This window comes from Dendropsophus ebraccatus, chromosome 8 (genome assembly GCF_027789765.1).
Source record: "Dendropsophus ebraccatus isolate aDenEbr1 chromosome 8, aDenEbr1.pat, whole genome shotgun sequence".
Classification (NCBI taxonomy): Eukaryota; Metazoa; Chordata; class Amphibia; order Anura; family Hylidae; genus Dendropsophus; species Dendropsophus ebraccatus.
In genome coordinates this window covers 13226279-13242207 of record NC_091461.1, presented here as the reverse complement: position 1 = coordinate 13242207, position 15929 = coordinate 13226279, and the positions used below count along the sequence as shown (strand labels likewise).

Below are 15929 nucleotides of genomic sequence, written 5' to 3'. Positions count from 1 at the left end.
GGATTTCGAGTGGCCATGTTGCATTCAAAAGGCCTCTGTGTTGCCAAGACAGTTGAAACCCCCCACAAGTGACCCCATTATGGAAACTGCACCCCTCAGGGAATGTAACAAGGGGTGTAATGAGCATATGGACCCCACTGGTGACGGGCACAAATGTGGAACAATGTGGCGTGAAAATGAAATATTACATTTTTTACACTATAATGTTGGTTTAGCCTTGAATTTATCATTTTCACAAGGGGTTAAAAGAGGAAAAAAAAAACAAAATGTGTAGAGCAATTTCCCCCGAGTCCGTAAATACCCCACATGTGGACATAAAGCGCCATGTGGGCGCAGGGCAAGCCTCCCAAGGGAAGGAGCGCCATTTGGATTTTGGAGGTTGGATTTGGCTAGAATGGATGATGAACGCCATGTCGCATTTACAGAGCCCTCGTGCTGCCAACACACTGGAAACCCCCCACAAGTGACCCCATTCTGGAAACTACACCCCTCAGGGAATCTAACAAGGGGTGCAATGAGGATATGGACCCCTTGATGACGGGCACATTTGTACCATGAAAGTGAAAAAATGAAATTTTTTACTTTTACGTCACATTGTTCCACATTTGTGCCCGTCACCAGTGGGGTCCATATGCTCACTGTGCCCCTTGTTAGATTCCTTGTGGGGTGTTGTTTACAGAATGGGGTCACTTGTGGGGGGTTTCCAGTGTCTTGGCAGCACGAGGGCTCTGTAAATGCGACATGGCCCTTGAAATCCTTTTCAGTGAAATTCAGCTTCCAAAAGCCAATTGGCACTCCTTCCCTTTGGAGGCTCGTCCTGCGCCCGCTTGGCACTTTATCGCCACATGTGGGGTATTTCCGTACTCAGGAGAAACTGCACTACACATTTTGTGTCTTTTTTTGCCTCTTATCCCTTTAAGAAAATGAAAAACTGAAGGCTAGAACAACGTTTTAGTGTAAAAAATAAATTTTTCTTTTTTCACGCCATATTGTTCTGAAAATCTGTGAAGCACCTGTGGGGTCCAGATGCTCACCGCACCCCTTGTTACATTCCTTGAGGGATGCAGTTTTCTAAATGGTGTCCCTTTAGGGGTGTTTTTTAGGTTTTGCCACCCCAGAGCCTCTGCCAACCTGAAGTGGTACAGTCAGAAATGACCAAATATAACGGAGGCGTTGAAATTCACTAGGCGTTGAAATTCACTCCTTTATATCTGAGGCTTGTGGTTGCGTCAAATAGCGCAATAGGGTCACATATGGGGTATTTCTATAAACTGCAGAAACGGGAAAATAATTATTGGGGTGCATTTCTCTGGTAATAGGTTTATAATTATGAAAAATATTGGATTACAATAAAATCTCTGCACAGAAAATTAAAATTTTCAAATTCCTTACACACTTAGCTTTTATTTCTGTGACTCCCCTAAAGGGTTAAAACACTTTCTGGATATGCTTTTGCAGAGTTTGGGGGGTGCAGTTTCTGAAATGGGGTGCTTTGTGGGGCTTTCTAACATACAGGCCCCTCAAATACACTTTGGGTTCACACACAGTATATTTCAGGCAGTATTTGGTCCTCATGTCAGGTCCTCATGGCAACCAAAACTAGGAGTGGATTGAAAACACAGAAAGGCTCTGTTCACACAATGTTGTAATTGAGTGGATGGCCATCATTTAATGGCAAATATTTGCTGTTATTTAAAAACAACGGCTGTTGTATTGAAATAATGGCCGTTATTTACTGTTATATGACGGCCATCCACTCCATTTCAACATTGTGGGAACAGATCCTTTCTGTGTTTTCAATCCACTCCTGGTTTTGGTTGCTATGAGGACCTGACATGAGGACCAAATACTGCCTGAAATATACATAGTGTGAACCCAGCTAATTAACCTGAACAGGTCCCTAAAAATATCTGATTTTGAAATTTTACTAAAAATTTGGAAATTTGCTGCTAATGTTTTAAGCTTCCTATCGTCTAAAAAAAATGAAAGATAGTTTAATAAATGCCGCCAACATAAAGTAGACATGTTGCTAATGCTATTTAATATATAATTTATGTGGTATAACCACTTTCTGTATACGCAAAAAAGTTTCAAAGTTGAAAAAATGCATTTTTTCACATTATTTGGTTTTTTTTCATAAAGATTTGTTATGAGTATCGACTCCAATTTACCAGAAATGTAAAGTACAATATGTCGCGAGAAAACAATCTCAGAATCAGCTGGATAGGTAAAAGCATCCCGAAGTTATTAATGAATAAAGTGACACTGGTCATATTCATAAAATTTGTCTCTGTCATTAAGGCCATTTCAGGCTCTGTCCTTAAGGGGTTAAAGGACAACTCCGGAGGGGACCTTAAAAAAAAAACAAGAAAAACACCACAGACACACACACTCCACACTCACCATCCCTCCGGTGATGATCGCAACTTGAATCTCCTGGGTTTCCGAAGGGGGGGGGGGGGGGAAATCGGGGCCAGACCGCACATTACAAAGTTATATAACTTTGTAATGTGTGTTAAATAAGCTAAAAAAGAATAACACCGGAGTTGTCCTTTAATTAGTCGTCTTCTTTAAATATTTATCTGAACCTTTTGCTTCAGAGTTAACAAAACAATAGATCATGTCGCCATAGACATTATTAATCTTGTCACAGGTCTTGGTGCTGTCAGCCACCAGGATGTCACCATTTTTGAAGCAGGTTGTCAGCCAGTGCATTCTGCCCTCATCGTAGTGGATTTGTACAGCCTTCATTATTACGTTGTACCCTGGCACATGACGGGCGCAAACAGGCTGTAGGATATCAACAGGGACGATTCTTGTGCCGGGCGGGCCGGGCGACGGCACGGGGCGCCGCCAGCTAGGGGGCGCTACTGGCGCCCCCGGGACCTCACCCAGCTGGCTTGGATAGTGTGCCACATGCCCCGCACCCCCGGCCTGGCCGCCGGCACACGCCGCACTACACGCTCTGGCGCCGCCCACTCCCCCCTGCTCAAGGTGCCACCCCGCCTTATTCCTGGCTGCAGCACCCCCGCACATCACCTGATCAGCCCCCTTTCCCCCCCCCCCCCCTTTCAATCACTCTTGTGACCGGCTCTGTCTCCCCCCCCCCCGGCTGATGTGCGGCTGCCGGGGGTGTCCCGTCCTATCCCCGGCAGCGCGCGCATCACACAGCTCCCTGTACGCCTGGGCCCTGACTTCCGGTACTGACGCTCTCTGTACCGGAAGTCAGGGCCCAGGCGTACAGGGAGCTATGTGATGCGCGCTGCCGGGGATAGGACGGGACACCCCCGGAAGCCGCACATCAGCCGGAGGCTGCATAAGGAGAGAGGCTCGACGAGGGAACGAGGGGTAGGTGAGTTGTGTGTTTGTTTTTTTATTTTTTTACATCTGCCTGCACGAAGGGGAGAGGGGCCATCTATAAAAGAGGGGGGGGCATCTATAAGAGAGGGGGGGCCATCCATAAGAAAGGGGGGGCATCTATAAGGGAAAGGGGGGCCATCTATAAGGAGGGGGGCATCTATTAGGGGTGATGGTCATCTTCACCACCATCATCCTCCTCACTACCACCACCACCATCATCATCATCCTCCTCACCCTATCTACAAGGGGAGAGAGGGGGCTATCTATAATGGGGGGGGGGGGGGCATCTACAAGGGGGGGGGAACATAGGGGGAGAGGGGGACATCTATAAGGGGGGAGAGAGGGGGCTATCTATAAGGGATGGTGGTCATCCTGACCACTACCACCACCACCACCACCACCACCACCCTCCTCCTCACCCTATCTATAAGGGGGGGAGAGGGGGCTATCTATAAGGAGGGGGCAACCTACAGGGGGGGCAATATAGGGGGAGAAGGGGACATCTATAAGGGGACAACATAGGGGGAGAGGGGGACATCTACAGGGGGGCAACATAGGGGGAGAAGGGGACATCTATAAGAGGGACAACACAGATGGGGCATATATTATTAGGGGATCACATAGAGTCAGCCTACCCACTAAATGAGGGTGTGAAGGGGCCAATACAGATGTGCAGTGTGTATAGAGATGAGGATGGTGTCAGTGTGAGCAGCCTAATATGCAGATTTGTGGCTCGGAGAAGTTCTCATAATGGCCCAGGACAGATGGAGAAGAAGATAAAAAGGGAAAAACTCCAATCAGAGAAGACATCCTCTGTGAGTCACTGGATATAACTGCACTGTAATGTATATGGTGTATAGAACCTGTGTAGAGCTGCGTCCACCTCTATATGACTGTATGAGGTGATCTGTATACAGTGGATGTTATTCAGTAACGGCGGTGGTGTTAGTCAGTATGTGGTGGTGTTAGTATGTGGTGGTATTAGCCAGTATGTGGTGGTGGTGGTGGTATTAGTCAGTATGCGGTGCTGTTAGTCAGTATGCGGCGTTGTTAGTCAATATATGGTGCTATCAGTCAGCATGTGGTGGTATTATTTCTTCCTTGTTATCTGGTACTGTGTTTTATTGGTCTTGGTATACTGGATTTGGTCAGTAACAATATAGTGGAGATGGTAGTGGTTGTGGTGTGGAGGTAATATTCCCTTCCTATATACTGGTATTACAGGTAATATTGGTCTCAGTATACAGGATTTGGTTAGTAACAGTATGGCGGTAATATGTATGGTGATAGTATTTTCTCTTCCTATATGCTGGTGTAATTGGTAATATCTGTCTTGGTGTGTGTAATATACATATATATATATATATATATATATATATATATACCAATAGCAAAACTTGGTCGTAAGCTACTCCCCTGCTGCCGCCATCCATTATCTGACCTGGACGTGATCTCCCCCTCTAGCAGGCGCACTGATATGACGTCACTGCGCCTGCTGGAGGATCCGTCCCTGCGGTGACAGGAGAGAAGATCCGAAGACAGAGAGACCCGCTCCATGCCAGGATTTGGTGAGTATATGTATTTTTTTTTGTGCTGGGCAATGCAGGGGACAATGGGGACAGTACAGGGGGACAGTATTACAATGGGGACAGCACAGTGGGACAGTATTACAATGGGGACAGCACAGGGGGACAGCGTTACATTGGGGACCGCACAGGGGACAGTATTACAATGGCGACAGCACAGGAGAACAGTATTACAACGGGGACAGAGCACTGGGAACAGAGCACAGGGGGATAGTATTACAATGGGGACAAAGCACAGGGGGCATTATTACTGTGGGGACAGTATTACATTGGGGACAGAGCACAGGGGGGACATTATTACCATGGGGACAGAGCACGGGGAATTATTACTATGGAAACAGTAATGCTATGGGGACAGAGCACAGGGGGCAGTATTACTATGGGGGCAGTATTACTATAAGGACAGAGCACAGGGGGACATTATTACTGTATGGAGGGCACAGCAGTGGGCATTATTCCTATATGGGAGCACAACATGGGGCATTATTCCTATATGGGGGCAAAGCATAGGGCATTATTACTATATGGGGGCACAGCAGAGGATCCTATATACAGGGGGCAACCCACAAAGCTACTAACTTTACTGCACCAAACGTGGAAGGAAGTTGTTGTAAAGGTGCGGAGCCTAAGATGTTTGTCTTGCAGGTTGGGAAGAGATGAATTGAAGCTGCAAGAAATCATCATGGTGGTCTGGGCCGGATGGAGAGGAAAATGGAAAGTGACGCCTCAGATCAAAGAAGACTTCACCTGTCAATCACTTGTATGATGATTTTTGAAACGTTGGGTAACACTGCTCTGTGCATCTCGGACATCATGGGGGGGGGGGGGGGGGGGTGGCGCTTCTGTCAAGATTCGCCCTGTAGTCAAAATTACCTAGAAACTGCCCTGGATATCAAAGTTTGTGTAGGAGCTCCTTCGCCATGTTGATGATGTCATCGTCCAGCACGCCACCATAGGGGACCAGTCATGATGTTTTCTCTCCCAATCGACATTCAGTCACTCCTGTTTGGGTTACTATGGATACAACTACGCCGATGCACAAGCCCCATTCTGACTCAATAGAGCTTGTGCACAGAACCCACCCTGCGTGGTCATGTCCATAGTTACTTGAACTTTCGACTGTGTATATAAGTGTGTGTGTGTGTGTGTTTGTGTGTGTGTGTGTGTGTTTGTGTGTAGGGGAGGGGGAATCATTGAGCAGAGTTTTATTGTCCACTTAAGTCCTGCAAAATAAATAAAACTTGCAATGTGAACTCAACCTTAAAGGGATTATCCAGCGCTACAAAAACAGGGCCACTTTCCCCCTACTGTTGTCTCCAGTTTGGATGGGGTTTTGAAACTCAGTTCCATTGAAGTAAATGGAGCTTAATTGCAAACTGCACCTGAACTGGTGACAACAGTAGGGGGAAAAGTGGCCATGTTTTTGTAGCGCTGGATAACCCCTTTAAAAATTGTCCTTTTATTGGCAGCAGCGGTTCAACCTTTAGGAACGCTATGGATTTTCCACACTGGCATTTCCATCTTCATACAGAATCCATGCCACCAATGTGATCAGAAAGAATACGTGTTTACTACCACTCTATTATTTCTACTTAGGTCTAACATGTGTAAGGGTCATGGATTTTACCCATCATTAAAATGGAAAATTAAAAAAAAAAACAACAAACAAAGCACACAACAAAAAAATAAAGCAGTTAACACTGCCACCTGCTGTCCACTGCCTCACATGACGCACACACAAAACGACCGCACAGTGAAGGTTTGGTAACCAGTTTATTACATTCTCTGCCCCTCTTCCACCAGAGGCCCTTATTTTATTACTATATATGTCAAGCACATTTTTATAAAATTTAATGTAAAATTATTTACAGAGGTCGACAACCCTGGAAAGTGCTCAGACTTTGATTTTCTTTTTTTTTTTTTTTTAAATACGTAAGGCGTTCGGAAAGGTTGGTAATTAAAAATATAAATACATCTATGTACTAGAAGGAGAAGTCGCCAGCGTTCAGGATTTTTCGTGCGGATCTAAACAGGCAGCAGAGAAGAAGGAAATTCCGAGAAAAACTATTTACGTCTTAAATCATTTTTCTCAGATTTTTATTGTAAATTTACAATAAATTGGAGGCCGTTCTGAACTGTCCCTTTAAATGATTTCTGCTCGGACAGACGGTGGACTGAGCTGGATGCAGGCCTATGGTGTAATTATGGTTGTAGTGAAGTGCGAACATCTTGAAATCTGTCAGTGCATCTTTTTCGTAGGACCCGCAGTACTGGTGACCCCAGTATAAGGAAATAGATGAGACTTCATAGAACTGAATGGGCAAAGGCGGCATTACAGTGTGACACAGCGGGTAAGCTGGAGAGAGAGTTCATCAGGCAGCGGGTTGCCATCTGTTACTCCATTACTGTCCCTTAGCGTCTGTGGGTTGCATCTTGGCCCGTGCGGTCTGTAATCTTTGTTCTACTTCCAGGTTCCGGATACAGGCGTCTCGGCTGAGGGGTTGGACGTGAGACTGTGGGAACCAACCAGACTGCTGATCTGAGAGGCGGATACCGTGTAGCCATCCTGAAAGGAACAAAAAGGTAAATTAGCATAGGAAACGCCCCCGAGGAGCAGGCACCACCCTATTCCACTGCTAAAGCCTGAGTCTGTAACACTAAAACCCAAACTAACCTCTCATATACATATAGGACAGATGTCCCAATTTTCACCTGACCACAAAAGCTGATAAGTACTTTAAGACTGGAGATTTTTAAATAGAAAAAAATTAAAAATCTGTATCAATTTCTAAAGCCAGTTGATTGGAAAGAAGAAAAAAAAAAATCAATGGAGTACCCCTTTAAAGGACAGCTCCCACGAAATTTTTTTTTGGCTTATTTAACACACAATACAAAGTTATATAACTTTGTAATGTGGTTAAATACCCGGTCTGGCCCCCTTCCCCCACTTTCGGGGCCCCACCCCCCCGGAAGTTAAAGAATGTATACATTACCTATTACCATCGTCACGGTCCTCTTCTCCCGGGCGGCATCTGGTGACGACGACGTCAGAGCCGGGGGGCGGTCCGGGTCTTCTTCCTCCTCGGCGTCTTCATGGAAAGTGAATGGGATGGAAAAGGCTGCTGGTGCACATGCACACCAGCAGCCTTTTCATTGGCTGGAGCGCATCACATGGCTTCCAGCTTGCTCAGCCCTGATTGGCTGAGCTTGCTGGAATCCATGTGATGCGCTCCAGCCAATGAAAAGGCTGCCGGTGCGCAAGCGCTCTGGCAGCCTTTTCTCTCCCATGGACCCGAAGTGAGAGACATCGCTGGATGGCAGACACAGGTGACGGTGAGGCGTACGGCGGGCGAATGGAGTGGCGGTAGACACACACAGACACCATACTCACCATCCCTCCGGTGACCGTGTTTTTGTTTTTTTGGGGGTCCCCCCGGAGTTGTCCTTTAAGTTTTAGAAAATCTTTTAGATTTTCTAAAAATCTTTGCAGCGCTCATGTTGCTTTATAAGTGCAAATAATGGATCAGTCGGCCATAAGCACCAGCCCTATTACTGAGCCCAATGGAGGGGTACAACGCTCCTGTACGCACCTCTGCCTGTTCTAGAAATTAGTGGTCTCCGGTTATGTAGTATATGAAAGATCCTCACTCATCAAATAGCTGTATGAGGGTATAGCTGGATGAGGGTATAGCTGGATGAGGGTATAGCTGGATGAGGGTATAGCTGGATGAGGGTATAGCTGGATGAGGGTATAGCTGGATGAGGGTATAGCTGGATGAGAGTATAGCTGGATGAGAGTATAGCTGGATGAGAGTATAGCTGGATGAGAGTATAGCTGGATGAGAGTATAGCTGGATGAGAGTATAGCTGGATGAGAGTATAGCTGGATGAGAGTATAGCTGGATGAGAGTGAATCCAGCATTAGCCATTGCTTTTATGTTACTACTTCGTGAACAATAAGGATGGGACACCGGAGGTCACCCAGCTTTCCCAACACCTGACTGATAAGTGAGCAGGATGATTTATTGCCAGGTACTGTGTGAGTTATAATGGTGGAACAACACATGGACTATTTCTGTACTGTATATTTACCATCATCGCTGTTCTGAGTTATCATGACAATATCCGCTTTCTCCAGAGACAGTTCATCATTTTCTCGTGCTTTATAAGACTTTAGACATTGCATCTGGGAGAGACCTGGAACATCAAACACAGCAGTGACAATACGGAGGAGGAAGAGGAGGAGGAGGAAGAGGAGGAAGAATTATCTACTGCACAATGCTAAATACGCAAATGTTTTCTGAAATTATCACACTGTCCTGACTACATTACAAAATATAACATCCACATCTTGCTCTTAGGTTATACAAAACATGTATTCTCATATTCTTGTATATAAAAGGCCATATTATAGTAGTTATATTCCTGTATATAGGAGCAGTATTATAGTAGTTATATTCCTGTATATAGGGAGCAGTATTATAGTAGTTATATTCCTGTATATAGGGAGCAGTATTATAGTAGTATATTCCTGTATATAGGGAGCAGTATTATAGTAGTTATATTCCTGTATATAGGGAGCAGTATTATAGTAGTTATATTCCTGTATATAGGAGCAGTATGATAGTAGTTATATTCTTGTATATAGGAGCAGTATTATAGTAGTTATATTCCTGTATATAGGAGCAGTATTATAGTAGTTATATTCCTGTATATAGGAGCAGTATTATAGTAGTTATATTCCTGTATATAGGAGCAGTATTATAGTAGTTATATTCCTGTATATAGGGAGCAGTATTATAGTAGTTATATTCTTGTATATAGGAGCAGTATTATAGTAGTTATATTCTTGTATATAGGAGCAGTATTATAGTAGTTATATCCCTGTATATAGGAGCAGTATTATAGTAGTTATATTCTTGTATATAGGAGCAGTATTATAGTAGTTATATTCTTGTATATAGGGAGCAGTATTATAGTAGTTATATTCCTGTATATAGGAGCAGTATGATAGTAATTATATTCTTGTATATAGGAGCAGTATTATAGTAGTTATATTCTTGTATATAGGGAGCAGTATTATAGTAGTTATATTCCTGTATATAGGAGCAGTATTATAGTAGTTATATTCCTGTATATAGGAGCAGTATTATAGTAGTTATATTCTTGTATATAGGAGCAGTATTATAGTAGTTATATTCTTGTATATAGGAGCAGTATTATAGTAGTTATATTCCTGTATATAGGGGGCAGTATTATAGTAGTTATATTCTTTATATAAGAGCAGTATTATAGTAGTTATATTCTTGTATATAGGAGCAGTATTAGGCTGGGTTCACACTACGTATATTTCAGTCAGTATTGTGGTCCTCATATTGCAACCAAAACCAGGAGTGGATTAAAAACACAGAAAGGATCTGTTCACACAATGTTGAAATTGAGTGGATGGCCGCCATTTAATGGCAAATATTTGCTGTTATTTTAAAACAACGGCTGTTATATTGAAATAATGGCAGTTATTTACTGTTATATGGCGGCCATCCACTCAATTTCAACATTGTGTGAACAGATCCTTTCTGTGTTTTTAATCCACTCCTGGTTTTGGTTGCAATATGAGGACCACAATACTGACTGAAATATACGTAGTGTGAACCCAGCCCTATAGTAGTTATATTCTTGTATATAGGGGGCAGTATTATAGTAGTTATATTCTTGTATATAGGGGGCAGTATTATAGTAGTTATATTCTTGTTTATAGGGGGCAGTATTATAGTAGTTATATTCTTGTTTATAGGGGGCAGTATTATAGTAGTTATATTCTTGTTTATAGGGGGCAGTATTATAGTAGTTATATTCTTGTTTATAGGGGGCAGTATTACAGTGGTTATATTTGGCCACTGTCAAAATTAATATCCTACCGTGATTTCTTATGAAGTCAATCTCTTGTTTTGGGGGAGACAATGCACAAATCCATCTCAGCTTCTGACTCCTAGAAGGGTGACATAATATTAAAAAAAAATTAGCAAAAAAAAAAAAAAAAATCAGAAAAATAATAAAAGTGACAAGATAAGAAACATATAGGGGGAGATTTATTAAACACTAGAAAATGTACCCGGCGCTGCCCGGGTATAAAGTGTCAGTGTGTTAATTAGATTTGTTCTAAGGTGCCCAGGAGGCCAAGCTAAAGGTATTGTTTCATCTGAGTTAATCAGTGGAATTAGTGTATACCTGTAGTGCATAGTTGGAGAGGTTCTGTATACCCACAATGTATAGTTTTTAGGGGTCTCGCATATCTGTAGTGCATAGTTGGGGGGGGCTGTATACCTATAGTGTATAGTTGGGGGGGGTCCTTTATACCTGTAGTGTGTAGTTGGGGGGGCTGTATACCTGTAGTGTATAGTTGAGGGAGGTCCTATATATCTGCAGTGTACAGTTGGTGAAGGTCTTGTATACCTGTAGTTTATAGTTTGAGGGTCCTGGATACCTGTAGTGTATAATTGGTGGAGGTCTTGTATACCTGTAGTATATAGTTCGGGGTCCTGTATACCTGTAGTGCATAGTTTGAGGGTCCTGTATAACTATAGTATAGAGTTGGTGGAGGTCCTGTATACCTGTAGTATAGAGTTGGTAAAGGTGCTGTATACCTGTATTATCGAGTTGGTGTAGGTCCTGTATACCTGTAATGTATAGTTTTGAGGTCCTGTATAACTGTAGTGTATAGTTTGGGGTCCTATATACCTGTAGTATATAGTTGGTGGAGTTCCTGTATACCTGTAGTGTATAGTTTAGGGGTCCTTTATACCTGTAGTGTAAAGATTGGGGTCCTGTATACCTGTAGTATATACTTTGTAGAGGTCGCATGCACCTGTAGTGTATAGTTTTGGGGTCCTGTATACCTGTAGTGTCCTGTTTACCTGCAGGGTCATATTTACCCATATGGCAGTGTTATGCAGTCACAGTGTGTCGGTATTGGTCATGTCTGGTATGGCGGTGTTATCCAGTCACAGTATGGCGGTATTGGTCAGGTCTGGTGTGGCGGTGTTCTCCAGTCACAGTGTGGCAGTATTGGTCAGGTCTGGTATAGTGGTGTTATCCAGTCACAGTATGGTGGTATTGGTCAGGTCTGGTATGGCAGTGTTATCCAGTTACAGTATGGCGGTATTGGTCAGGTCTGTTATAGCAGTTTTTTCCAGTCATAGTATGGTGGTATTGGTCAGGTGTGTTATGACAGTGTTACCTAGTCACAGTATGGTGGTATTGGTCAGGTCTGGTATAGCGGTGTTATCCAGTCACAGTATGGCAGTATTGGTCAGGTCTGGTGTGGCGGTGTTCTCCAGTCACAGTGTGGCGGTATTGGTCAGGTCTGGTATAGTGGTGTTATCCAGTCACAGTATGGCGGTATTGGTCAGGTCTGGTATGGCAGTGTTATCCAGTTACAGTATGGCGGTATTGGTCAGGTGTGGTATGACAGTGTTATCCAGTTACAGTATGGCGGTATTGGTCAGGTCTGGTATAGCGGTGTTATCCAGTCACAGTATGGCAGTATTGGTCAGGTCTGATATGATGGTGTTATCCAGTCACAGTATGGCGGTTTTGGTCAGGTCTGGTGTGGCGGTGTTACCTAGTCACAGTTTGGCGGTATTGATCAGGTCTGGTATGGCAGTGTTATCCAGTCACAGTATGGCGGTATTGGTCAGGTCTGGTATGACAGTTATCCAGCACAGTATGGCGGTATTGGTCAGGTCTGGTATGACAGTGTTATCCAGCACAGTATGGCGGTATTGGTCAGGTCTGGTATGACAATGTTATCCAGCACAGTATGGCGGTATTGGTCAGGTCTGGCAGTGTTATCCAGTCACAGTATGGTGGTATTGGTCAGGTCTGGTGTGGCAGTGTTACCCAGTCACAGTTTGGTATACCTGTAGTGCCCTGTATATACATGTCCTGTATAGATGGAGTAGGGGGTCTACCAGTTATTACTGGGGATATTGTGAGGCAGCTGCCCTAGCAACCATTGCTTCCTGTGAAAATGAAAGCAGTAATCCTATTGGTTGCTAAGGCTCCCAACTGCCGTGTCTGCTGCAGCTAATTATATCAGTGTTATTCAGTCACAGTGTGTCGGTATTGGTCATGTCTGGTATGGCGGTGTTATCCAGTCACAGTATGGCAGTATTGGTCAGGTCTGGTACGGCAGTGTTATTCAGTCACAGTATGGCGGTATTGGTCAGGTCTGGTGTGGCGGTGTTATCCAGTCACAGTATGGCGGTATTGGTCAGGTGTGGTATGGCAGTGTTATCCAGTCACAGTATGGCGGTATTGGTCAGGTCTGGTATAGCAGTTTTTTCCAGTCATAGTATGGTGGTATTGGTCAGGTGTGTTTTGATAGTGTTATCCAGTCACAGTATGGTGGTATTGGTCAGGTCTGGTATAGCGGTGTTATCCAGTCACAGTATGGCGGTATTGGTCAGGTCTGGTGTGGCAGTGTTACCCAGTCAAAGTTTGGTATACCTGTAGTGCCCTGTATATACATGTCCTGTATAGATAGAGTAGGGGGTCCTGTATACATGTCCTGTATAGATTGAGTAGGGGGTCCTGTATACTTGTACTGTATAGATGGGGTAGGGAGTCCTGTATACATGTACTGTATAGATGGAGTAGGGAGTCCTGTATACATGTACTGTATAGATGGTGTAGGGAGTCCTGTATACATGTACTGTATAGATGAAGTAGGGGGCCCTGTATACATGTACTGTATAGATGGAGTAGGGGGTCCTGTATATACATGTACTGTATAGATGGAGTAGGGGGTCCTGTATATACATGTACTGTATAGATGGAGTAGGGGGTCCTGTATATACATGTACTGTATAGATGGAGTAGGGGGTCCTGTATATACATGTACTGTATAGATGGAGTAGGGGGTCCTGTATATACATGTACTGTATAGATGGAGTAGGGGGTCCTGTATATACATGTGCTGTATAGATGGAGTAGGGGGTCCTGTATATACATGTACTGTATAGATGGAGTAGGGGGTCCTGTATATACATGTACTGTATAGATGGAGTAGGGGGTCCTGTATATACATGTGCTGTATAGATGGAGTAGGGGGTCCTGTATATACATGTACTGTATAGATAGAGTAGGGGGTCTACCAGTTATTACTGTGGATGTTGTGAGGCAGCTTCCCTAGCAACCATTGCTCCCTATGAAAATGAAAGCAGTAATCCTATTGGTTGCTAAGGCTCCAACTGCCGTGTCTGCTGCAGCTAATTATATCACCTGTGTTTGCAGTGAGGAGATTTTCCCATTCATCTCTATGGGGCGCCGCTCTTCCCCCTCCCCCTCCCCTCCTGTACATCTGGCGGGGACGGGACCTTCGCTAAAACCTTCCCGGGCACCCATTGTATCTGTGTGCCAAATTTGGGGTCAAACGGTTCAGGCGTTTGGAAGTCTATAGAGGACAGACAGACAGACTTTCATTTTTATGATATAAGATGGTGTGAAGTGAATCAGAACCAATCAGATTCCACCTTTCATTTTCCAAAGAGTCTGTGATGAATGAAAGGTGGAATCTGATTGGTTGCTAGGGGCAACTGAGCCAGTTTCACTTTACACCATGTTTGATAAATCTTCCCCAATATATTTCACCCTTACATGTTACCAGCATTGATCCCTTATACCGGTGTAACAGCCCAGACTATACCTGGGGTTAAAATGGCCTAGGCTAGATTATACCCCGGGTATATTTTGGCTGGGCCAATTCATACCCCCTCAGGCCAGTTTATACCTCCATTAAATCAGCAGCAGCACAAGAATTAGTTGATTTTTCAACATTTTATTGGGGATTCAGCTTTGTCTGCTAAGATAAGTAAGAAGCTACTGATGGAAATCTTAAAAATCTAAATACATCGGGGACATTAATTATTGTGTTTGCGCAATTTTTTTTTGTTGGCTAATATTGAGATTTTGTGCACTTTATAAATATCTGTGCAAGACTTAAGTGTTCTGCGCTATTTTACACTAGTTTCCGTCGCCTGCACCTTTTTTCAGTGTTTGCTCAGGGAGGGGGCGGGGTTTGTTTTTTTTTTGCGAAAAATCCTACCCTAGTGTAGCTTTGTATCCAAGCTGGTTTAGGCTGGGTTGACACTGTTTTTGCAGTCATTTTTTTGTTTTGTTTTTCCCATCTGTTTTTTTTCAAAATGGATGATAAAAAGCAAGCGTTTGTATTCCTCCATTTCGATCAGTTTTTCCATTACCTTCCATAATAAAAAATGGGTCAAAAAATTGGCTCCAAATGCATCCTTTTTTAGCATACACAAGAAACATGGCCAAACTATACCCGGGTAGAATGTGCAGGGCCGGCGTCAGCACCCGGCTGACTAGGGCAAGTGCCGGGGCCCACAGCTCCTCTAGGGGCCCACTCCCGTCTGTATATATATATATATATATATATATATATATATATATATATATATATATATATATATATATATATATATATATATTATGCTAGTTCTGTATACAGCTACTGCTCTGTATATAAATAAATAAATAAATAAATGGCCGGCTCCGTGCAGCGGGTGGATACAGCGGGAGGACCACCTGAAAAACTGGGATACAGCCTATGGCTATATCCCAGTTTTCCAGGCGGTCCTCCCGCTGTATCCACCCACTGCACGGAGGCTGCAGACTGAGGGAATCGATGCCGAGAGTGTTCGGACCAGGTTCGGACCATCCCTAATATATATATAATATATCATGCTGGGGCTGCTAGTTCTGTATACAGCTCCTGCTCTGTGTGTATAAATAAAATCCTGTCATTGGGTCTGACTCCTCCAGAGTCCTGACTACTGCAGAGATCAGGAGATACAGGAGGAGAAAGATATGCAGCAGCTGCATGTTTCTTCTGCTGCAAATCTTTCCTCGCCTGTCTCTCCGTGATTTGCTCCTGAAAGGGGCCCGCCGAGGCTCTGTCGCCCA

The 15929-nt window shown here is 43.9% G+C and overlaps 1 protein-coding gene across 1 annotated transcript in view; it reads right to left on the bottom strand.

Moving 5' to 3' along the window:
* Nucleotides 1-6700: 6700 nt before the first annotated feature.
* Nucleotides 6701-15929, bottom strand: part of LOC138799060 (uncharacterized) — a 45486-nt gene continuing 36257 nt past the window's right edge. The window contains exons 13-15 of the mRNA XM_069979815.1: nucleotides 10865-10935; nucleotides 9039-9143; nucleotides 6701-7512 (exon numbers count right to left, since the gene is read on the bottom strand). Of these exons, the coding sequence (XP_069835916.1) occupies nucleotides 7349-7512; nucleotides 9039-9143; nucleotides 10865-10935 (340 nt within the window). The 3' untranslated portion in view covers nucleotides 6701-7348. The remainder of the gene's footprint in view (nucleotides 7513-9038; nucleotides 9144-10864; nucleotides 10936-15929) is intronic.